Source organism: Equus asinus, chromosome 4, assembly GCF_041296235.1.
Source record: "Equus asinus isolate D_3611 breed Donkey chromosome 4, EquAss-T2T_v2, whole genome shotgun sequence".
In the NCBI taxonomy this organism is placed as follows: domain Eukaryota; kingdom Metazoa; phylum Chordata; class Mammalia; order Perissodactyla; family Equidae; genus Equus; species Equus asinus.
Window position 1 is genome coordinate 41,158,494 of NC_091793.1, and position 18,294 is coordinate 41,176,787.

At 39.1% G+C, this 18,294-nt stretch overlaps 1 protein-coding gene across 1 annotated transcript; it reads left to right on the forward strand.

Annotated features, from left to right (window-relative positions):
* Positions 1-5,346: 5,346 nt before the first annotated feature.
* Positions 5,347-18,053, forward strand: SPIC (Spi-C transcription factor). Its single transcript, XM_014835079.3, has 6 exons — positions 5,347-5,593; positions 7,356-7,381; positions 7,965-8,058; positions 8,765-8,874; positions 10,799-10,907; positions 15,313-18,053. The coding sequence occupies exons 2-6, from the start codon at positions 7,379-7,381 to the stop codon at positions 15,738-15,740; spliced, it is 744 nt and encodes a 247-aa protein (XP_014690565.1). The 5' UTR covers positions 5,347-5,593; positions 7,356-7,378; the 3' UTR covers positions 15,741-18,053.
* The last annotated feature ends 241 nt before the right edge of the window (positions 18,054-18,294 follow it).

An 18,294-nucleotide genomic window follows, 5' to 3' on the forward strand; every position in this document is an offset into this window, starting at 1 on the left:
CCAGTGAATGGTTTAGGTTTAGAAGTTTCTGTGTTAAAAGGGCTGAAGTGGAGAGCCATACCTGCTCTTTAGGTTCAAGACAAAGATGTGTAAAGAACTTGGCTATGGTTCAGCCTCACCTCTCCCTGACTAGAATGCAGTCGTTATCAGAGCTTAGCTGTTTTAGGACTAGGGCACGCCCTTGCATAGGATCAGTCATGTGCAGAACATAGGACCAATAAATCGCTACCCTTTCAGCACCCCACGGAGACCATGCGAGTAGATCTGTTGTCTCCCCCTTCTCTGTGGAGCTGGGTGGTTTTCTACTAGTCCTGTGTCAGAGGAGTTTCCTCCGTTGGGATGAACACTGGTAGGAGCTATTCAAGTAATTTCAGTAAAAACATAGAGCCTATGAAGAATATTTGTGCAACCTGGTTATCAGGAAGAGGCACCAGTCATGGCAAGGGAAGAACTGGGTTTGAGTCCTGGCTCTGCCATTTGCCAGCTAGGCTACAGGTCCCAAATTTGGTAAAATAGGAGCAATTTTGGTGATATAACACCAAATATGCATGTTTACAACTCTTCTCCTGCACTTTCTCAGTAAAACCTCTCAAGAGCCCTTTGACATAAAGCCATTATGGAATTCTTATTCTTAGTCTCACTCGATAGATAAGGATGCAAAGTCCGGTTGAATTAAAAGCCTTTGGTTGGAGTCAGGTAGAACTGGTTTGAAAACCTTCACCTCTACCACTCACTAGCTGTGTGACCTTGAGTAAGACACTTAACCTCCCTGAGCCTGTTTCTTCATCTGTAAAGCAGGGATAATTATAAAGTAGGACCTAACATTTGTTGAGCGTTTATTAAATGCCAGGACTGTCCAAAGTACATTACATGGATTCATTCAGATTTTCACAATAACTATATGTGGTAAGTAAAATCATCCACATTTTACAGACAGGAAACTGAGAGGTTAAGTAACTTGTCCAAGTTTACACAGATTGGAGATATAAAGCCACAATGGGAACTGAGGAATAGTATCACCTCACAGCATTACATGAGAGTTAAATAATCTATTATGATGAAATATGGAGAAGAAATATATGACAAGATAGCACAAAGGATGGGAGGGGATATAAATGGAATTATACTGTGATAAGGTTCTTACATTATACACGAAATGGTATCATAGTCACTCAGGGTAGACTGCGATAAATTAAGAATGCATATTGTAATCCCTGGAACAACCACTAAAAATAAATTACAGAAGTATATCATATCATAACACAGCATCACATTATAAAAAGCTAAAGGAAGAAATAAAAAGAAATAATAAAAATACTTATTTAATCCAAAAGAAAGCAGGAAATGAAGAACAAAGGAACAAAAAATAAATAGAACAAATAGAAAACAAATAGCAAGGTGGTAGTCTTAAACCTAACCATATCAGTAATTACTAAATTGGGCTAAGCACTATAAAAGCAAAGAACATCAGACTGGATAAAAAAGCGATACCCAATTATATACTGCTTAAAGAGACATCCTTTAAATATAAAGACAGACAAATTGGACATGCTGAAAGCAGAAAGGATAAAAAAGTTGGCATGGTTAATACCAAAGCAGACTTCAAGGATTAACAGAAAGGATTAAGAGAAAAAAAGACAGATTCATCAGGAGCACATAATGCTACTAAATGGGTGTGGATCTAAAAATAGAGCTTCAAAATACATGAAGCAAAAATGGACAAAACTAGACGGACAAAAGCCGAGCCACGATTACACTTGGACATTACTCTTTGTAATCTCTGTAATATTTTGTAATCTTTGTAATTGATAGAAAATACAGACCAAAAAAATCAATAAGGGTATGGAAGATTTGAACAACATTATCAACCAACTAGATCTGACATTTATCGGGCCCTACATGCAATAACTGCAAAATACACATCTTTTGAGGGCAAATGGAGCATTCATCAAGATAGTTCCTATATTGAGATAGGTCACAAAACAAGTTTCAGTAAATTTCACTACAATAATCTAGTACAAATAATTATTAAAATGAGGGTGAGTGTTAGCTATTTATTTCATAATCTATAGTTCTATAAATTTTCCTACTCTGACATGAGAAATTTTCTAGCACCTTCTTCCCAGTCTGGCAATATTATTTGCTTATTAGGTTTTCAGAGATCTTACTAATATTACGACCCAGATCTTTAATCCCCTAAACAGCTGAGTTATTTAAATAGAAATTGCAAAAGATGATAAGAACTTGCTTGAACTTGCTCTCCCTTTTCCTGGGTTCTGAAGTTCTCTATTCTCAGAGAATGCAATCTTCCACCTGAAGCTTGACACCACATGCTTTAGACTCCAGCACATCTGTTGCTTAAGATTTTCTAAAATAATCTCTGTTGCCACTGAGGACAATGAACTTCTGCAAAAGAGAATCTGTCAATCAGAGATCCTCTCTTTAGAACCCCCGTTACTCGGCTCATTTCTGTAGTTGAGGGAAACACTGATGTCCACCCATACAAAGATGTTCTGTGTGTCTGTGTATTGGGTCCAAATGTCTCAAGAAGCAGCACTTAAGCCTTAAATAAGAAAGCTTTGAAAATACAATATAACACAAGCTCCTAAACTGGGGTCGTTGGTCTTACTGGGAGAGTTTATCCGAAAATGTGTGCTGATGGCATTTTCCTGGGGAGAGAACTCATAGCTTTCATCAGATTCTCAAGGAATAGGAATTTTGACCTCTAAAATGCTAAAACAATAATGCATCATCTTTTCAAGTTGCTGAAAGCATGTTTACCTTAGCCCTACAAAGGACTCAAAATCGCATTTCTATCTTCTCATATACAAGATAGAGTTGTGTCAAAAACTGTCACTGGTTTCACTAAAGAAGTTCTTTTTTTAATCTTTTTCTTTTATTGCAGTAACTTTGGTTTATAACATATAAATTTCGGGTGTACATCGTTATATTTCAATTTCTGTGTAAATTACATCACGTTCGTACCCAAAGACTAACTACAATCCATCACCACACACACTCCTAATCACCCCTTTTGCCTGCCCTTGTCCCTCCCCACTACCCCTCTGGTAACCACCAATCCAGTCTCTGTCTCTATGTGTTTATTGTTTTTATCTTCTACTTATGAGTGAGCTCATACAGTATTTGACTTTCTCCCTCTGACTTATTTCACTCAGCGTAATATCCTCAAGGTCTATTCATGTTGTCACAAATGGCCGTATTTCACCATTCCTTATGGCTGAGTAGTATTCCCTTGTGTATATATTCCACATCTTCTTTATCCGTTCATCCCTCGATGGGCATCTAGGTTGCTTCCAAGTCTTGACTATTGTGAATAATGCTACAATGAACATAGGGGTGCATGTATCTTCACTAAAGAAATTCTAAGCAGCAAACCCAGCTTCCACTCAACTCTTTTTCAGGGTCCACTTCTTAACATCTTGCAGAATAAAACTCTGGAAACACTGGTTGGGGAAATGCTGGTTTAGAAAGTTCACTTGTTTTTCCATTCATTTCAAATATACACGAAGCCTGTAAGAATCTGCTGGGCACGGTGGAGACTACCATTGAGAATGAGAATCCTGCTCTAATGGAACCCAATCTGCAGACACAGGGCTCCAGCACGGCTGTGGACAGTGTGAGCATGAAGCTAGCTGGGCCCAAATCTGGACGAAGCCCAGCCTATCTCTCACTAGCAATTGGACCTTTGGGAAAATCATGAAATGCCTTTGAGGCTGAGTTTAGATTCCTCATCTGTGAAATGGGGCTAGGCAGGTAACTATTATCATACGTGATTTTTAGAGTCTTCTGAAAAAAATTATTTTTTTCTTTTGCCTCAATTGCCTTGTATCCTTTTATTCTTTTGCCTTGCCTTGGTTGATCTAGACCCTTCCTCCTTCCTCTCTAACTTTGCCTCTTGGGGCCCAGGCTCATTTTTCTCCAGCCCCCCTAGCTTTCTTTTGATGCTTTGAATAAAACAAACTCATCTCCATCTATTCTAAGGCTTTTTGCCCCTGTTGTTTCCTCTGCTAGGAGGTGCTTTGCTGGATCTTTGCCTCTCTGCTTTTCTTTTGTGCACTCTTTCTGACCTTTGGATTTCAGCTCACACACGTTCCCTCCTCAGAGAATTTTCATGACTGTTCACCATGACTACAAACTCTCTCTCACTTTCTCTTACTGTTTTCTCAGTACTTATCAATATCTAATACTTCTCTAGTCTGTTTTTTAAAAATCTTTTCTCCTCATTAGAACTTGTTCAGGGTCTGGACACAGGACAGTGTCCAGCAAAAGAAAGAGCTCAGTAATAAATATTTGTTGAATGAACCAAATGAAATAAAGTGCTAAGACAAGGACGTAGACATAGGGATGGTACAGATGAAAAGCTCATCAACATTAGCCATTACAATTTTACACACTTGTTACTACAATATTTACATTTCAGAAGAGGAGATATGTGTTCATATTTGCATAACAAATTGGGTCTAAAAAGTAGTTGGTCTAGAACAATAGTCCCATATCAAGGGTGAGCTCAGATTCCAACAATGCAAAACAGAAAATCTCTCTCCCCACCCACAAGGCTTACAAAAAATTCTTAGGTGGTTTCTCTGCCTGCCACCCCTCCGGCTAAATGTGACATCTATTAAAATGGCAAAAGGTTACAGTTAGGTAAAGGTGATGCAGACACGTGTTTCAGAGGGAAAGATCATTTCCACCTGGTGCCCGTGGATGCTAGATTGGACTCTGATGGACAGGTAAGATGGAATGGGTAAATGGGCAGATGGATAGACTGGGAAGGAAACATTATAGGTGGAGGGAGCACCGCATAATTTCCATCAGAACCATCCCAAATAATCCTTCAAGTTAAATAAGAGGATGAGAGCTGCTCTGCAAGTGCAGCAGCTTCAAGCATGTCCAATTAGATCACCACCCATAAGTCTCTTCTAACTGTTTCGGAGCCTCTACTGGATCCAGGTGTGGAGAGAAGATTGTAGCATGGATTTGGTTTCCTCCTCTTAAAGGAATGGTGAGAAATAAGGCTGGAATGAAGAACCTGGAATGCCAGAGCAACAGCCTAAACCTTTAAGACCTCTAAGTAAGGTGATGGGTGAACGGCAGTATGAGTAAAGTAAGGTTTGGGAGGAAAGAGACCAATCTGGGGAGGCGAGAGTGAAGGCTGTTAATAGTCCAGGCAAGAAAGGCAATATAGGGTCCTGAATCAAGCAAGAAGTAATAGGAGTAAAAAAAGTAGAATGGACACGAGTTGTGCAGGTCAGAGGTTTCCAGTGGGGCTGTGCAGAACAGAGGAGTTGCAAGTTATGCTGGGTGGGGGTTTCATGGGTTTCTTCTAATGCTTTTGGCCCATAGGATACAAACTGTTCTGTACCTCTTCAAAATAATAGCCCCTGGTGTCTACTGTCTCTTTCATGAAATAGAAATTATGAAGGCACTGTATCTTTTAAAAAAAATCCCCTTTTGTAGCACTTCCTTAAAAACAGCTATTTAATGCAACTCTGCCAGTGAGTTCTTGACAGTTCTGTCCTAACGATTCTGATATTAATGAAACATCTTTGCAAAGGGTTGAAGTGTCTTCCTGGTAAGTGTTTAGCATATGTTTTTCAAAATACCTTATAATAACTGTTAACTTTCTCCTTTGGCCTAATGAGTGTTTCTCATTAACTGCTTATTCCGATACAAGAAATATTAAGGAATTGAAGTGATCAATAATGTTTTCAAGCTTTTTTTACCCCTTTGGGTTTGCTACTTTTGAGAGTTGTGGTAGTTTTGTGGGGTATTTTAGATAAAGAAAATAGCCTCATTTAAGTATTTAATCCAAAGTACAACACTCATGTATTTGTTTTGGTGCCTATGAGTCAAGGCATAATTGATTGAAAGTCATTGACATGGCTATTTAAAAAATATGTATACTGATAATATTCATTAGGGACTATAAACCAGTAATTTATGGATTTTTTTTTAAGTTGTTGCTAAATTGTTCAACATCTCCTACATGGGAAACTGTATTTTTTTTTAGTTATTTTCCAGCTTTATTGAGATATAATTGGCATATAATTTGTGTAAGTTTAAGGTGTGGACATGATGACTTGACATACATATATTGCAAAATGATTACCACAATAAGATTAGTTAACATATCCATTACCTCACATAGTTACCTTTTTTTAATGGGTTTTTCTTTTCATATTCTCTTTTAACTGATGTGATATAGTGATTTCGAAGAGCAAACTAGAATTTCGATGTCTGACATGTTATATTGATGTATTATGGATATATATAATAATAACATTAGATTATATTATCTCATTGTATTATGCCGTGTTAAATATTAAGGAGTAAGCTCATTGTGTTTGCAGGATAAATGTTCAAAACTCATATAAACAGAGTTGCTTGGTGTGTTAAATGAAATGATAAGCAATGTTGGACCCATCACAGGCTCTTTCTTATGTCGATTTGGGGTTTTTTTGTGTGTAGTTCTATAAAACAGTTAAAAAACATTTGGTGTGGGTCTGTGTGATAATTGTTTATTTAAAACAAAATCTAAATTACTTACAGAGATTTAAAAAAAGTAGATAATGTAAAAAACTATAGACCAGGGTTCTTTTCTTTTTAATGTTCTTTTTTAAAAAAAGTTTATTTTTCCTTTTTCTCCCAAAGCCCCCTGGTACATAGTTGTGTATTTTTAGTTGTGGGTCCTTCTAGTTGTGGCATGTGGGATGCCGCCTCAGCGGTGCCATGTCTGCGCCCAGGATCTGAACTGATGAAACCCTGGGCCGCCAAAGCAGAGAGCACGAACTTAACAACTCGGCCACAGGGCCGGCCCTTAGACCAGGGTTCTTAACGCAAGCTTTTAGAAACTCCACAGATGGGTTTAATACGGTACATTTTATTTGTAACGTAAATCTACATTTCGGGAGGGAAAAAGCATATCTTTCATCGGATTCTCAGAAGGCTCTTTGACACCTGAAAAGCTAAAAAAAAGAAATCACTGTTATAAATAGAGAGCTATGCTGAGGTAAAAAAGATTTTGTTTTTCAGAATTTTAAAATACTTCAATACTAAAAACATTTTGAAATACTTAAATATACTCCTGTGTTAGTTCCATAGATTAAGCAGTTTAGGTAATTAACTCCATTTTAACTTTTAAAAGTGTTGTAATGAGAGAAAAGCAAAAATAAACTTTTTAAGAAAGAAAATTTGCCTTTGCCCAAGAAAATTCAGGTGGTGCTTTTGGTTTTTATATTTTCTGAAAATAATTTTTGAGTAAGATATTTTAATTCAGAGGCAAGTTAAATAGAGACACTATTTAATTTTGTTTTTAAAACATTAATCTTTTTCAGAACTGTCAATTTATTAATGAAGCATGGTAAGTTGGCATTTCAAAATCTTTACTCTTCCTCCATTTTGAAAATAAAATATACGGATCATATTAATAAGGGTATGAAATGGTTTGCAAAACAGTTCAATTTTAGGTCTTGGAGACACGCTTTGGAAATTAAGAGCATTTCATTTTTAAGTAACAATTCAGATTCTGTTTGATTAAAGATATTTCCTTGATCCTTTTTCCAGATCAGTCTCCAACTATACAACTACTTGCTAAAATTTTGCAAGAATGTTCAATACTATACTATAGAATGTATACTGCTCTCTAAATACTATATTACGTGGCAATGGATCTCAACCAGGGTTGGTTTTGTCCCCCAGGGTATATTTGGCAATGTCTGAGACATTTTTGATCGTCACAACTGTGAGAGTGCTACTAGCATCTCATGGATAGAGGCCGGGGAAGCTACTAAGTATCCTACAATGCACAGGACAGCCCCCCAACAGAGACTGAGCCAACCTAAAAATGTCAATAGTGCCATGATTAGGAAACCCTTCTTTATATCAGAAAAATTAAGTTCAATTGGTAATTTCATAACTCCAGAGTTCTGCCATTGTTCTAACAGGCTTGTGTTGAACAAGACAAGCTGGGACAAGCATTTGAGGATGCTTTTGAGGTACTGAGGCAACATTCAACTGGAGATCTTCAGTACCCCCCAGGTAAAGATGTCAGTCCCCTTCTTCCTCTGGTACATCAGATGGCTTGTTGGTCACATAAACATGTAAGAATAATGACCAGAACAGAGAAGACCATCTTTGCCCAAAACATCTAGAATTGATTCTAATGAAGGCAAAAAGCATGCAGGGTTACCCAGCATAAATAAATTTAAAGTATCACATGTAAAAATTCAGAGAATGTAGAGAATGACATTCCACACGGAAATACGAATCCATATAATTATTTGCTATTAAGCATATCAGATTGATATTTATCTAATAGATAATTTTAACTGTTCAGAAATGGCTTTTCAATTATTATAATTTATTTTACAGACCTTCCTCCCATCCAAGAGATATTCTACATGGAACAATAAATATTCTTCTTCCTCACCCATTTCCCTACAGACTGTAGAATGGTAGTCTAGGTGAGATCCAGATATTTTCCTACTGAAAATAGGTGTGGGGGGCAGTTGCAAGGTAAAAGAAATCAGGAGATCCCAGCCTCCCCGGAGTTGCTGTAATATATAAAAGAGTTTCCGTAATACCAGCATAATGCAATAAACACCATAGGGAAATGCGGAGTGAGAAGAGAGCATGAGAAGAGAACACGGGGAGGAGCAATTGCAGATATAAATATATATAAGCACACACACACACAAATATAAACATTGACTTTTTCAGTTTCTTCCTCTTGTTTTTAAATTAGATTACAAAAATTACCTGGCCTTCATCAACCACTGTCATGTCAGAGGGAATTCCAGCTGCTGTGCTGTGCTGCCGGTAGAGGAACCTGTCTATAACTGGAGAACAGTAATAGTGAGTACATGTACCAGGAGACCTTCCCTCAGGAACAGGCAAATTTCACATGTACACCAGCATTCCACTTGGTGTATGCTAGCAGAAACCCAGCTTAAAGACAGCCCTGACTGTGAGCATGCTTACTCAGGGTCACCAGTGGTATGAATCTGACAGGCAAGGCGGGTGATCATCAGCAATGCCATCAAGAAGGAAACTGCCCTCCATCATTACTCTTCTTCCAGCTACAGACTGGTTTGAATGACTTCTGTAAAGAGGAGGTGTTTTTAGGGTTCTCACACCACTTCTCCTTAGTCCTTCTGGAAAATTGCAGCAAAGTTATTGTTCCCCTAACACCTATAGGGCAAAGGCCCAAACTTCTGTACTGGCTTTACCTACAATTTTGTATTAATCTGCTCTGTTTTCCCTCCAGAGCTCAGAGTCAGCTACATGTATTGGACCAATTCATTTATATTTTAGTAGCCTCCTGCAAAGGAAAGTGTCCCCACCACCTATCTCTCCATTCATGCATTCTTTTACATTGTTTTCTTTGGTGAGGAAGATTGGCCCTGAGCTACCATCTGTTGCCAATCTGCCTCTTTATTTTTTTTCTCCCCAAGCCCCAATGCATAGTTGTATATCCTAGTTGTAGGTTATTCTAGTTCTTCTATGTGGGGTGCTGCCACAGCATGGCTTGATGAGCAGTGTGTAGGTCCATGCCCAGGATCTGAACCTTTGAACCCTGGGCCACCAAAGCAGAGTACACAAACTTAACCACTCTACCACAGGCCAGCCCCTACGTTGTTTTCTTTTTCTTTTTTTCTTTTTTCTTTTTTCCTGCTTTTTTATCCCCAAATCCCTCCAGTACATAGTTGTATATTTTAGTTGTAGGTCCTTCTAGTTGTGGCATGTGGGATGCCACCTCAACATGGCCTAATGAGTGGTGCCATGTCCGTGCCCAGGATCTGAACCCTCGGCTGCAGAATTGGAGCACGTGAACTTAACCACTCAGCCAACGGGCCGCACCCCACCCCCAATTTTTTTTTAATGTTTCCATTTTATCATCAGTCTTAATGTAGTGGGGTATAAATATGAAATGGTCTTTCTTTTTCTTTAGTCATTACCTTTAATCATGCGATGTCAAATGTCCTTTTCCTGACCCTGTAAATTGTTCTGTCAGGGCCTCTCCACAAGGCATTTCTTTGAAGCGGGAGTTTTGGTTCAAGCTTAACCTCTTTTGCTTCCACTTAGGGTTGCCAGGTAAAATACAGGATGCCCGATATTTTTAGTCGCTAAATCTGGCAACCTTACTTCCACTTCAACTCCCACCCCGTAGCATACATGGGACAACATTTTGCCTGCTTGATAGCCCTCTTTTATGAGGTGTAGTAAGATGACACAAGTCCAGTCCCTTCCACTGTGTCTAATTAACCCATAGAGATCCCCATATCCTTGCTGTAGGTAGGTAATGGTAGGAGCTCAGGTTGCTTCCTCCTGTCCCCTCTCTTGGCTCTGCCCTCCCTTGGCTGCCATCTTTCTCTTCTTATCTCTTCTTTCCCAGATGGTCATCCAACTCAGGAATGGAAACCCATCTTCCCTTTTTGCTGGCACCTCAATTTCTACCAATGATTCTTTTGGATCTTTCTTTCTCACTGGGCATTTTTAGGGAGAAGGAAGGAAGCACCCCCCTCTCCTTTCTCATAGGGAAGAGAGGATATGGAACTCCTCACACAGCCAAAGATTACCCTCCATCTCTTGGTCCTCTTTTTATATGGGTTTGATGCTAGTTCTCGGCTGGGATATATCTGGCTGCAGTTGAGGGTAGTGCTTTCTAGAATTTGGGAGATGCTTAGCACTTCTTTTGCCCTTAGCTTTTGACTTTAGCTACCAACTAGGAGGTCACATGGAAAGCCCCACTTAACATCCTGCTTCGTTATTTATATAGAACAGTGCTGCAGACCTCTATTTTGAAGGAAATATTCATCAATCTCTGCAGAACATCCCTGAAAACCAGCTAGTACAACCTGCTGTTCTCCAGCAAAAGGGAGGAAAAGGTATGTGGATTGATCCATCACTCTTTGTATAGGTAAAAGAACCAGCTCTTCCTCAAAGCAGTTTTAGGTGGATTTTATATCTGAGTTTGGAATTGTATTTGCAAAATATTCTCTTACCGTGATTGAGGATAATTTAACTCTGACAGATGGAACCATTTCAAGCTGTTCATCTTGGGGGAGCCTTCTCATTGCTTCATAGAGATGTTCTGAAGCTGCAAAGTGTCACTTTGCCCAAATAAATCTGTATTCAAGAATGGTGTATACACGTTTTAGGTATAGAAGGGGGAACTTTTCTGTAAGTTATTTTAGCAATCTTATTCGAATTGTGAAGACTTCAGGATAGAAATCATCTTCTCTGTTAAGTTTTCTGAAAAAAATTTCCATAATAATTCGATATTTCATAAATTTGAAATCTTGATTTCATAAATTAAAGATGATGATGGCCTTACCTAACAGATGGGAAAAAGTGTTTAAGCGGGAGAGTAGCCTCTGATGGCTAAGCTATGGGCCACACATACTCTCATGCACTATTGGAGGGAGTGTAAATTGGTACAAAGTTTTGTGAGGCAATTTGGTGATAACTATCAAAATTTTAAGTGTTCATATCTTTTGATTCTTAGGGACTATATAATTCAGGATTGAGTGTGAACTCTGGGTTAATTGTGTGAGCCTGGGCAAATCACTTAACCTTCTGTACCACAGTTTCCTTATTCAAAAAACAAATAATAATTGTATGGACATTCTAAGATTGCCGTAAAAATTAAACGAGAAAAACCATGTAAAGCATTATGCTCATAGCCTGGCACTGTAATAATTTCTTGAGATACCATGGATGCGTGCATATGTGCGTGTATGTATGTGTGTACATATAAGTGTATTACGATGTTCTTTCCAATGTTGTTTGTGATAGTAAAAGAATGGAACTCAACTACCATATTTGTTTGTGTATAAGGTACAGAGATATATATGACGCATCCCATTTTCAGAGTGCAATTTTTTAAATGATACTTTATCATAGTTATGTAAAGTTATTTTAAGTGAATGTTTTTTGGGAAAACAAGTTTTGTTCCTAGAAAACAGTATACTGTATCCTGGAATCATAAAAAAGTAATGTTCTAATCCAGCAAGGAATAAAATATGTAATCGCACAGATAAAATAAGTCTACTGTATCACTGAGTATTGGTATTGAATATTGAACTGTAGTAGTGATTTAACATAGGGAGAATAATACTTCTCCTCTGTCCAGATGTTTAGCTTGTTACCTTTTTTTTATAACTAACTACTAACTCACTCCAGGGTGTGATACCTGTATCTTTTCATTGATGTTTTGTGTTGTGGAGCTTTGCTATTAGCAGACATTTTATCTACCATTTTCTGTTTTGGGGTTTTGTGGGTTTTTTTGAGGAAGATTAGCCCTGAGCTAACATCTGCTGCCAATCCTCCTCTTTGTGCTGAGGAAGACTGGCCCTGAGCTGACATCCGTGCCCATCTTCCTCCACTTTATATGTGGGATGCCTACCACAGCATGGTGTGCCAAGCGGTGCCATGTCCACACCCGGGATCCGAACCGGTGAACCCTGGGCCCTGAAGAGGAAGATGCAAACTTAACCACTGCACCACCGGGTCAGCCCCCATTTTCTGTTTTTAGAGCTTCATATTCTGCCTGAAATAGGGATACATTTGAAACAGAATGAAATTTCAAAATAATTTTGGGCATTCATTATTGGGAGAAAAATAGTACATGTATAAAATGGAACATATATAGTTGTTAAAAGACATGAAGGCATACCTTATATATTGATACAGAAAGAATTCTAAAAGTATATTCACTTTTTTTGCATGAATCCTTTTTAATTCCATTATTCAAAAGTAATAGTGCTCATTATTAAAAGTTCAAATGAGGCTGGCCTAGTGGTGCAGCGGCACGTTCCGCTTCTCAGCGGCCCAGGGTTCGCCAGTTTGGATCCCGTGTATGGACATGGCACCGCTTGGCAAAAGCCATGCTGTGGTAGGCGTCCCACGTATAAGGTAGAGGAAGATGGGCATGGATGTTAGTTCAGGGTCAGTCTTCCTCAGCAAAAAGAGGAGGATTGGCAGTAGTTAGCTCAGGACTAATCTTCCTCAAAAGAAAAAAAAAAGGGGGCCGGCCCCGTGGCTGAGTGGTTAAGTTCCCGCGCTCCGCTGCAGGCAGCCCAGTGTTTCGTTGGTTCGAATCCTGGACGCGGACATGACACTGCTCATCAAGCCACGCTGAGGCGGCGTCCCACATTCCACAACTAGAAGGACCCACAACTAAAAATATACAACTATGTACCAAGGGGCTTTGGGGAGAAAAAGGAAAAAAATAAATAAAATCTTAAAAAGTTCAAATGAGGGGCCGCCCAGTGGCGCAGCCGTTAAGTTCACACGTTCCACTTTGGCGGCCCGGGGTTCGCTGGTTCAGATCCCGGGTGCAGACATTTCACCAGTTGACAAGCCATGCTGTGGCAGGCATCCCATGTATAAAGCAGAGGAAGATGGTCACGGATGTTAGCTCAGAGCCAGTCTTCCTCAGCAAAAAGAGGAGGATTGGTGACAGATGTTAGCTCAGGGCTAATCTTCCTCAAGAAAAAAAAAAAAGTTGAAATGATTTAGAAGTATGTAAAGAATAAGTAAAATTGTTCGTTTTTCTTCACACACTATGCCCCAGAAGTAACCACTGTCAACAGTTTGGTATTTCTTTTATCTATAACTAATCTCTGTATTCTATGACTTAATTTAAAGATATTTACTGAAAAAAGTGCAAAGTAGTGTGATGCCGTTTGTAATTTTTAAAGGATATGCATAAATTTATATATGTAAAAAAGAAAAAAGTATTTTCTAGAAATATGTAAGATAAACTGGAATTTTACTTTCACTTCGTGCTTCTGTTTGAATCTTTTACCATGAGCACATAACACTTTTATTTTTTAAAAATTAAAAAGGTAGGGGGCCGGCCCGGTGGTGCAGCGGTTAAGTTCGCACGTTGCGCTTCTCAGTGGCCCGGGGTTCGACGGTTCAGATCCCGGGTGGGGACATGGCACTGCTTGGCACACCATGCAGTGGTAGGCGTCCCACATATAAAGTAGAGGAAGATGGGCACGGATGTTAGCTCAAGGCCAGTCCTTCTCAGCAAAAAGAGGGGCATTGGCAGCAGTTCGCTCAGGGCTAATGTTCCTCAAAAAAAATAAAAATAAAAAGGTAAACATTGTTTTCAAAATTGAAAACGAATTTAAAAAGATGAGAATCCATTGTAATTGATTTGACCACTAGATGAGAGGCAGAGAATTTGTTGAAGGCTGTGACTTTAATTCATGATGTGTTTTTTGGTAAGTCCCTTTCATTTCTCAATTCATAAACTCAAGATAATATAACACAAAAGATAATCTTTGTAAAAACCTTTGAGGATTTTGGATGAATGATGACTGATGCAAGAGTATTACTCCCCAGAGAGTGTTTAAAGCAGTTTGGGAATCCAATACTCTACTTTCTCAAGGGGAAAATGGAATTTGGCCGTGGATTTTTTAGCTACTGACAGATCTGGTGGGGTGTGATATTTACCAACCAATTCAGAAGTCACAAAATGGGCTGTCACCTTTGTTCTCTGTGAGACCAAAGAAATTCAATCAACTGAACAAACAGGCCACTACAACAAATCCTCCCAAAGTTTCCTGTCTAGTTATTCTGAAATGTAAAGGGCTGTGTTCCTAAAGAGATAAAAACTCTGGAATTACCATTTTATTTCACGGCAATGAAAAATATCACAAGGCCCATTGTCATTGCTCATAAATAATATCAAAGCGTCATGAAGATATTTTGGCATTTTCCACTCCAGTTTTTTCTGTTCTTTAGTTTTCAAATAATTATGCAGACCCAGAATTAGCATTTTTACCAAAGTCTCTGATCTTGATTTCTCATAATGTTTGCATACTATTTTGCATTTTACAAAATGCATTCACATTTCTTGCCTCATTTGACTTAACTCATTTGAATAAAGTCCCTTCAAATGACTTCCCTTCTGGAAATGGCTCTTGAAGCTTCTCTTTAAAACCACTGAACTTTGCAGTCCATTTGGCTCAGTTTTGTTGTTCTGTAGAAAGTTTAGCATATGACATACAACTAGTAGTTAAGGTCCGTGAAGAAAGACTACGTGACAAATGGGAGACATGGGTAAGGCTCCGTGCTTCCCTTTTCCAATAGATCAAATAGACCTTTGACTTTCAAGTCCCATAAAAGGATGCCATAAATGCATTCCTAAGGGGGTGAGTGGGAGGAAAACCAGTCTCAATGTAGCTTTTAATTCTGTAGTCATTCAACAAACTCTTCCTGAAGATGTTCTTTGCATACAGCCATGATGGGCTATGACATTGTTTTTCTCCATTTTAGGCAGGAAGAAGCTCCGACTGTTTGAATATCTTCATGAATCCTTGTATAATCCTGAGATGGCATCTTGTATTCAGTGGGTAGATAAAAACAGAGGCATCTTTCAGTTCATATCAAAAAACAAAGAAAAACTTGCCCAACTTTGGGGAAAAAGAAAAGGCAACCGGAAGACGATGACTTACCAGAAAATGGCCAGAGCACTGAGGAATTATGGAAGAACTGGGGAAATCACCAAAATCCGGAGAAAGCTAACTTACCAATTCAGTGAGGTCATTCTCCAAAGACTCTCTCCATCTTATTTCTTGGAAAAAGAGATCTTCTACTCACAGTATGTTCAACCTGATCAAGGATATCTCAGTTTAAATAACTGGAATGCAAATTATAATTATACATATGCCAATTACCCTGAGCTAAGTCACCCTGATTGCTAAATATACTCTTACATTTCATGATTTCCTGGCATCGGAAATCCCTACAAATTCCGGGATTTTTTTTCTTAAAGCAAATACTGAAGAGAAAAAAACCAGTTAACTTCATTGTTGCTATCTTTTATTAAATAGCATAATTTACACTAACTTGGTGAGATATTCTGCCAGTGAAAAATGATCAAGTCCCTTTTGAAAGTATAGACTAAGTGTCTTCACTCTTGCTGTTGTCTATGCAATACTTTCTTCTAGATTAACAATGCCAGTAGAGATGATTTGGTTTGTATATTCATTTAAGTATTATTTTCCTGTCATAACACTCAGACAAAAAAAAATCCCTCTAACGTATATCTGACGGCTTTAACAACATAACAAAAAATAATGGCATATGATAGTGTTCATGCTAAAATACATTCATGACTGTAAAAACTTCAGTGACGATCTATCTTGAACCCATGCACTTCAGACCTCATGGTCTGTGAGGCTGTGCTGCTAAAGAGACGGTGGTCTAAGGAAAATGCCACTTACATTAATGATAATAAAAATCCAAAGCTTACACTTCCCACAAATCATTTTCTTGCATTTCTCTCTTCCTTAAGGTAGACCCAGAAGCTAACGTTTCTTGCTTTCCTGCCACTCAGCCACAGGGAGGTGCTTTCGCCCCATCATCTCCCTGGCCCAACCCTGTCACATGATCTCTTCCTTCTTCCCTTGAACTAGTCCAGCTGAGACCACACTGGAACAGTTGGAGGAAAAAAAAAGGTCTTTAATAAAGGATAAAGACTAGCAAAGAATAAAACCAGAGAGGAACCAGGATTTAGGCAGTCTGGCTTGAAAGCTATGGTTTATCCTCAACATTCCATAAGGGACCCTGGGAAGAAACTCTTCACTTCTTACTTCCTGCTGGGCAGCTTCATGCATATGCCATCTATATTACCATGAAGCAGGAAAGCTTCCTAGACTACATGGCCATCTTCAGTTCTGGACAAGAAGGACTGGCCAGCAGGCCAAGAGCTCCCTGATGTCTGCCCTATCAGATTTGCAGCATTCCCAGTCTGCCCTTTTCCTTTATCCTCTTGGTGCTCTTCCTTCCCCAGGGACTCTTTCTTTCTTTCTTTCTTTCTTTCTTTCTTCCTTCCTTCCTTCCTTCCTTCCTTCCTTCCTTCCTTCCTTCCTTCCTTCCTTCCTTCCTTCCTTCCTTCCTTTCTTTCTTTCTTTCTTTCTTTCTTTCTTTCTTTCTTTTTTTAAAGATTGGCACCTGAGCTAACACCTGTTGCCAATCTTTTTTTTTTCTTCTCCTCCCCAAAGCCCCCCAGTACATAGTTGTATATTCTAGTTGCAGGTCCTTCTAGTTGTGCTATGTGGAATGCCATCTCAGCATGGCCTGATGAGCGGTGCCATGTCTGCACCCAGGATCCGAACTGGCTACACCCTGGGCTGCCATAGCGGGACAAGTGAACTTAACCACTCAACCATGGGGCCTGCCCCACCCAGGGACTCTTAGGAAAGAACATGGCAGACCCAGAGTGACTAAATGGAAGCTAACTTGATATAGGCCATCTCTGCATGTAGTCTGGGTTTCTGTTATAGCCGAATGTTTGTGTCCTCCCAAAATTCATATGTTGAAATGTAACTCCCAATGTGATGGTATTCGGAGATGGGGTCTTTGGCAGGTGATTAGGTCATGAGGGTGGATCCCTCATGAATGGATTTAGTGTTATAAAAGAGATCCCAGAAAGCACCCTTTCCTCTTCCACCATGTGAGGATACTGGACGACAGCCTTCTGTGAACCAGGAAGAGCCCTCACCAGACCCGAATCGGCTGGCACCTTCATCTTCGACTTGCCAGCCTCGTGAACTGTGAGAAATAAATTGCTGTTTATAAGCCACTCAGGTTAGGGTATTCTGTTATATCAGTCCAAATGGTAAGATAGTTTTAATTAGTACTAACATCAAAGTAAAACTCAGCGTTCATACTCATTTTCCCACAAAGAAAGTATGCTTTAAAGAACATAAATTTTACCAAAGATTGTAAAGAGGAAATGGTGAAGAGGTTTCTAATATAAATCATTCAGCTAAAACCTTAACAAAATTCCATCAACATTTTACTTCTCCCCATATCCCTTCTATATTCAACACCAGTTTAAGGGGTTCATCTTGACGCTTCTCCCAAAAGCCTCCATTCAACTCCAATTCTCTTACTGTTTTACAGAGTTGCTTCTTCTTGGGCAGAAACCTGGGTTTTGCCTTTTAGCCAAAATGTACCAACGAAAGCCCATGTTCACAAGCAAGTTATTCCTTATAAAAAGATATGCTTATACCAGCTGTTCAAAGACTAAAACCGTCTCCATGTACTATGGGAAATAATACTCTATTTCAGACAAGGTAGTAATACTTGCTGCCACTACCCAAGGACAAGGAAGAGAGATTTCTTAGCCTTTTCTCACGTGCCCTCATTCCCCAGTGTGTGGTATCCCTCCATCTCGTCCCTTTCATCTGGTCGAATGGCTCAGTTAAACTCTTCTCCAGTGAGTGGTTTGTTCTGAGAAGCAGATTTCAT

Coding starts and splice junctions, on each gene's coding strand:
- SPIC (XM_014835079.3), top strand. Junction 8,875..10,798: donor ATAACTGGAGAACAGTAATA/GTGAGTACATGT, acceptor TTATTTATATAG/AACAGTGCTGCAGACCTCTA. Junction 10,908..15,312: donor CCAGCAAAAGGGAGGAAAAG/GTATGTGGATTG, acceptor TCTCCATTTTAG/GCAGGAAGAAGCTCCGACTG.